The following is a 6,607-nucleotide window of genomic DNA, read 5'->3' on the forward strand; positions in this document are numbered from 1 at the left end:
CACCCTGGTGTTCAGGAATAAACCGCAGACAGACACGAGCTGATCCGGGATTAGCCACTCCGCAGGCATGAAACGCCACCCAGAGGCACCAAAACAAACTGCCCGTTCAAAGGGAGCCTCTGAGGGCACCTGGAGGAGGATGTGGGTGTGCTGGGGGTGCCCGTGGAGGGATGGGTGTGAAAGCACATGTCCCGGGGAGGTGCTGAAGGCATTAGGATGCATGAACCGAGCCGGAGAGGGGCTGGGGTGAACAGCAAGGGAAAGGTGCTGGCTGCAGAGGGGCTAGGGTTGCTTCAGAGATACACAGGCTGTATTTCCCCTCCAGGTTGTATATTTTTCCCTCATTGAAAAACACTGTAGGGACAGGCATTGGCCCTGGACAGGTATAACATACTGCAGTTCCCCTCTCTGCTCCCATGGCCTAGGCTAAGGGCAGCGTTTGTCTTTCGAAGGCAATGCAGCACAGTGGGAGTTCTCTGCAGCTACCAGCCCCAGCTTGCAAGCCCATGTGTGCGCCTTAAAAAGTGCAGGGCACAGACAGCTGGCTCCCCATGAAAGCCGGCACAGGAGAGGGAAGGGCGGGGGCCTGGAAACTTTCAGGATCTCCTCCACAGTCACTGCTGATTTGTCGTTGCAAAATCTTAGCAAGGGACTCCAGGACCTAGAGGGAAATGGAGTTTGAAACCTCCGTTGTTTCTGTCTCGAGATTGAAGGGTAAATTGGATTTTTTTTTCTTAAAAAAAAAAAAAGCCTTTTGTTTTGTTTAGGGTTAAATGCAGATTGGCTTTTTTCAAATCACTTCCAGACACACACAAACCATGGCATGCAATACCCCGCCACTGCTCTCTGCTGCGAGGTCTTGCTCAATACAGCGCCCAGAGCCCGCCTAATGCTCAGTTTCAGATTTCAGGCTGGGGTCCGGGGGAGAGTTTGCAGACAGAAGGGGGTTTGGATGCAGATAGAAGCGGGGAGAACCTTCGCCGGTGACGCTGCGCAGGATGGCAGGGAGCACTCGAGGACAATATATTCAAGCGGATCCATTCCCCCCCCCCCCCCCACACACACACACTTCAGTAAAATGCACGGTTTGTGCAGAAGTGAAGCTTTTTCTGCCCTGCTGCTGCAAAGGGACCGCTGCATTTAGCTAGTGGCACATAAGAGTCCTGTGGCATCTTATAGACTAACACACGTATTGGAGCGTAAGCTTTCGTGGGTGAATGCCCACTTCGTCAGACTAACACGGCTACCCCTCTGATACTTCATGGCACATAGGCAGCTCTGCCTAGAGTGACCAGAGAGCGGGTGAAAAATCGGGACAGGAGGTTGGGGGGTGATAGGCACCTGTATAAGAAAAATCCCCCAATATCAGGACTGTCCCTATAAAATCGGGACATCTGGTCACCCTACATGGTGTCAAGTATCAGGGGGTAGCCGTGTTAGTCTGTATCTACAAAAACAACAAGGAGTCTGGTGGCACCTTAAAGACTAACAGATTTATTTGGGCATAAGCTTTCGTGAGTAAAAACCTCACTTAAAGCTTATGCCCAAATAAATCTGTTAGTCTTTAAGGTGCCACCAGACTCCTTGTTGTTTTTCTGGTCACCCTAGTAGCTCCACACACTTCTCGCCGGGACCGGGTCCCTCGGCTGTTCCAGGTGCGATCAACCTGTCAGGGGACCCAGACCGGGCTGCCGCCTCCCACGCGGCAAAGCAAGAAGCAACGCAGGGGGTGGGGGGTAATAGGAGCCTATATAAGAAAAAGACGCAAAAATAGGGACTGTCCCTATAAAATCGGGACATCTGGTCACCCTAAACGCAACGGATCCCATTCGCCCTGCAAAGGGAATCGCCTCCCTGCCCCCTGGCTTGGCCGGGAGGGGGGGGTCTGTCGCGCTGCGGAGTTAATACCCCAGTAGGGCTTGCAAAATAAATAAATAAAGCAAGCCCAAGCTCCTTGGCCGGAAGGGAACCAAGGTTTCAAACTGGCCCCCCAGCCCACCCCCTTCCCAATCGGCGCTTCCCGAGGCAGCCCGGGGACGCCGCCTCCCCGTTGCTGATTGGCCCAGGGTGGCTATATTTGACCCCTTCCAGCTTCGCGGCGTCCCAAAAGTTTTGGTTTTTTGGGAGGGGAACGCGCCTGTCCCTAGCTCCCCCCCGGACCCGACCCGCTGCGCCGCTGCCCCGGGACCCGTTTCTCCCCTTGGCCCCGCACTGCTCGGTTCTGATCCAAAGGGCCGCCCAGCTGGAATGAATAGATCTGAGCCTAGTTACTGTCGAGAGGAGATATCGCAACCCAGGGGCGGCCGTTCATGGGGCCCCACTGCGGCCCCCGCCGCTGAGCCCGGCCTCGCCTACCAGCCCACCCCGGGGGCAGACTCCGCTTCCAGCCGGACCCCCAGCCCCGAGCCCGGCTTTGGATTTCGCCCAGGCGCGGCGGGGGGAGAGCCAGGCGCGCTCGGGTCCGCGCCCAGCCGCTCGCCGAGCCCGGATCCCGGGTATGGATACAGCCCGACCTCGGGCAAAGCCGAGGGGAAGCCGGGGGACGACTCCCGGATCCGCCGCCCCATGAACGCCTTCATGGTCTGGGCCAAGGACGAGAGGAAGCGGCTGGCGCAGCAGAACCCGGACCTGCACAACGCGGTGCTAAGCAAGATGTTGGGTAAGCGGCGAGGCGACCGGCTGCCCCCCTCCGGGACCCCGGGACCGGCTGCCCCCCGACCCGGGACTGGCTGCCCCCCTCCGGGACCCCGGGACCGGCTGCCCCCCGACCCGGGACTGGCTGCCCCCCTCCGGGACCCCGGGACCGGCTGCCCCCCGACCCGGGACCGGCTGCCCCCCTCCGGGACCCCGGGACCGGCTGCCCCCCTCCGGGACCCGGGTGACCAGACAGCAAGTGTGAAAAATCGGGACACGGGTGGGGGTAATGGGGGTAATAGGCGCCTATAGAAGAAAATGTCCCAACTATCAGGACTGTCCCTATAAAATACGGACATCTGGTCACCCCTGCCCAGGACCCCGGGCAGGCTGCTCCCGCTAGACCTGGGGCAGGCTGCACCCACAGGGGCAGAGGGCACCCACTGGCATAGAAACAGGCGCCCCTCATTGGACCTGGGCCAGGCTAAGCCCAGACGGGAGCTGGGGTAAGGATGAGGCTACATGGCATGGGGTAAGGATGAGGGCCGGGCTGCAGGTCCCTGGGTGGCTGGAACCGCTGCTGTTGCTAATTCTCCAGTGCGATGGCCCCTCCGCCGCCTCTCTTGCCTTGCAAAGGACATTTGCTTATTGGCTTTCTTATCCGGTCGGGGTTTATGTTCCTTTTGGGGGGACAGCGTGCAGTGTCCCATTGCAGGGGGGATCCGGATGCCTGTACCCAGAAAGCGTTGGAATTCTCAGCAGAACATGGGCTCCTAGTAGACCATGGCAGTCCTCGCTCTCTGCTTCTCTGCAGGGCTGAAGAGTTAAATCCCTATTTTTCTTTTTCTTTTTTTGCGGGGTGGGGGGGAGGGACTTGGTATCACTTTTCAGCCCTCTACCCCGAGGGGGGTTAAACTGGAGGTTTGTATGTTACCGGTTTTTTAACCACATTCTGGATGTGACCTCCCTCCTGCCCCCCAAAGCATTTTCCTCTCTCGTATCTTCGTCCATTGCTTCTTTGCAAAGGTCTGTGTGTTCTGGTGCTGAGCTCGTTTAACGGGGTGTGCTTTCCCCTTTCCAGGCCAGTCATGGAAAGCCCTGAGCGCCAGCGACAAGCGCCCCTTCGTGGAGGAAGCGGAGAGGCTGCGAATTCAGCATCTGCAGGACCATCCCAACTACAAGTACCGCCCAAGGAGGAAGAAGCAAGCCAAGAAAATCAAGAGGATGGAACCCAATATCCTTCTCCACAACCTTTCCCAGCCGTGCAGTGACAGCTTCAGCATGAATCATCATAGTGGCAGCCAGTCTGGCCACCACCAGCCTCCCCCACTTAACCACTTCAGAGAACTCCACTCCATGGGGTCGGATATTGAAAACTATGGCTTGCCAACTCCCGAGATGTCTCCCTTGGATGTCTTGGAACAGACCGAGCCAGCGTTTTTCCCTCCTCACATGCAGGATGACTGCAGCATGATCCCCTTTAGAGGCTATCATCCCCATCACCAGATGGAGTTTCCCCAAGAGAAGCCCATGGGGCGGGACATGGCACTGCCCTATGCTCAGACCCCATCACATTTGGCTGATGCTATGAGGACTCCCCATCCATCTAGCATGTACTACAACCAAATGTGCTCTGGACCGCAGAATGTCCTTTCTGCCCATCTGGGCCAGCTGTCACCCCCTCCTGAAGCCCATCACGTTGACAGTGTAGATCACTTAAATCAAACTGAGCTTTGGACAGATGTTGACCGCAATGAGTTTGACCAGTATTTGAACATGAGCAGGACTCGTCCTGAAACCTCAGGACTCCCTTACCATGTCTCCCTGTCCAAAGTGACTCCGAGAAGTATCTCCTGTGAGGAGAGCAGTTTGATATCTGCATTGTCTGATGCCAGCAGTGCTGTCTACTATAGCCCCTGCATCACAGGCTAGGTCTGCCCCACTGCACAATGCGCTCACCCTGGAGAACGTATGACCCTTCAGTACAGAGTCTCCTTTAAAAAAGAAAAGCCATCTTCCTTTAACCATTGAGCTCCATAATATTTAGAGTATCTCATTAAATGCATCGCTTTTTTTAAACCATGCTGAAATCACTGATATACTGTATAACTATATAACACAACTAGATGCATTTTCCAACGCAGAGGGTTAACCTAGACAAGAGGTCCGCCTATGGCACTCCATCTCTTAACTCTATGCCGACTGGAAAATATGGCAAAGCTTCTTACACGTTGTTTTCAGCCGGGCATAGCTGTAACACCTAAGATCAGGTTGTTCTACCATGTCTTTAGACAAACTACAGTGATTCATGTCTAAAACAACTGCCAATGGGACCTGCTCAAATTGACCATGTTTAACTGAAGGGCAAACTAAATAGCATGGGGAAACCTTGGAGATATTTTTGAAGTGGTTGTTTTAAGACTGGGTGCCTATTAGAGGTGGTTTTTAGCACAGTTTTCACTGTATTCTCAGCAATATATTTTAACTGGGCAACGAGGCTATATTTTTACTAAGCATTTTTTATATATAAAATTATATTTAATGTTTGGGTTTTTTATTATCAAACTTTTTTTAAAAATAAATCAAAGGATATCCATGAGCTCTACAGCATTTATGTAGCGAGGCTGGATTTTAAAAGAAGAAATTTTGGGAGAAAAGGGAATTATGATATCAATATTGTTGAAGAATTGACTAGAATTCTGTACACTCCCTAAACCCGCCCCAAAATAGAACTGCATACTTTTGTCTGGAGAGCAAACTGTCCTCTGGTTTGCATACTGGTTCGCTATTAAAACATCATCATATAATTATTCCCATCTTGTGTGCTTGTTGTGTGAACACATATTTTCCGCAAATGCATGTTGTCCCAACCATTTCCAGATTCTTGGATCACTTGATTAATGTCCTGACAGCCTAGCAATTGTATTAATTTCAATCGTATCACCCGCCAGCGCTGGGAAGCCTTGTAAACGCTCTCCAAAGATATATGAAAGGCGGCTAGTGCTCAGAGAATGTCAGCCGACACAGTCCTCATGGCTGTCTCACCCTCTCTTAAATTTCTCATTTTGTAAGTGTGAAAGATATGTTCTATGGGGAAAGCATCTGTTCTCAGATAAATGACATTTAATAAAACATGTGATATCCTTCTCTTGACATTTGTGTGCCTCTGTGTGGTTATTATTTTGCTAGCACGGCTGTACACTATCGTATATGGCCTGATCCCTATGAGTTTTTCCCGTACCCTCATTTGAGTCAAAAAGTGCAAGAATGGGGCCCATAAATGCTGCAAACGGGAAAACTTCTAGCCCGGCCAGTGCAGGCTTGTTCCCTGTAACGCATTTTCTAATGCTTTGTTCAGTCTAGTTATAAAACATTCCCAGCGACAGAGCTTCCACCAAGATCGTACGCCCCCATTAGAACTTCAGCTTACGTGTTCCTTTTCATTGTTTCAACCCATTGTTATACTCATTTGGGTCCCCCAAAGCAAATCTTATCCCTCTTTCCTATTTTATGCCTCTCACTTTAATTAGTTCTATTTCTTTCTGGTAAATGCAGCATTTGCACCAGAATATTTACAAAGGAAAATGCCAATCTGTTGCATAAATTGCTAGCGGCATCCGTTCATTGAACGCTGGTGATTTAAACCAGATTGATTTAGCCCAAAAAGGCTACTAAAAAAATGAAGAGATGAAAGGTTTTTGTTGTTGTGGGCAGGGATTTGCCATTTAGGGGAGAGGGATATTTAACAAATGACATGAATTTTCAAGCTTCTCCTAAATCAGACCCACGTTAGTGTTAACAGGCCTAAGTCCTGCCCCATTTTTTACGTGAAGTGCCAATAAATGAACGGAGTGTTTGTTCCCATTAAATTACAGAAAGGAACTCCATTGTGTTTCCATATACAGTATGTAAAAAAAAAAGGGGGGGGTAGAATACATGGAAAAATGACATCATAGGCTAAACAGGAGAGCTG

General features: G+C 51.6%; 1 protein-coding gene across 1 annotated transcript; it reads left to right on the forward strand.

Moving 5' to 3' along the window:
• Positions 1 to 2,106: 2,106 nt before the first annotated feature.
• Positions 2,107 to 5,787, forward strand: SOX18 (SRY-box transcription factor 18). The gene is made up of 2 exons (XM_065566188.1): positions 2,107 to 2,659; positions 3,716 to 5,787. The coding sequence occupies exons 1-2, from the start codon at positions 2,248 to 2,250 to the stop codon at positions 4,564 to 4,566; spliced, it is 1,263 nt and encodes a 420-aa protein (XP_065422260.1). The 5' UTR covers positions 2,107 to 2,247; the 3' UTR covers positions 4,567 to 5,787.
• The last annotated feature ends 820 nt before the right edge of the window (positions 5,788 to 6,607 follow it).

This window comes from Chrysemys picta, chromosome 13, assembly GCF_011386835.1.
Source record: "Chrysemys picta bellii isolate R12L10 chromosome 13, ASM1138683v2, whole genome shotgun sequence".
In the NCBI taxonomy this organism is placed as follows: domain Eukaryota; kingdom Metazoa; phylum Chordata; order Testudines; family Emydidae; genus Chrysemys; species Chrysemys picta.

Coding starts and splice junctions, on each gene's coding strand:
- SOX18 (XM_065566188.1), top strand. CDS start 2,248: ATGAATAGATCTGAGCCTAGTTACTGTCGAGAGGAGATATCGCAACCC. Junction 2,660..3,715: donor GGTGCTAAGCAAGATGTTGG/GTAAGCGGCGAG, acceptor TCCCCTTTCCAG/GCCAGTCATGGAAAGCCCTG.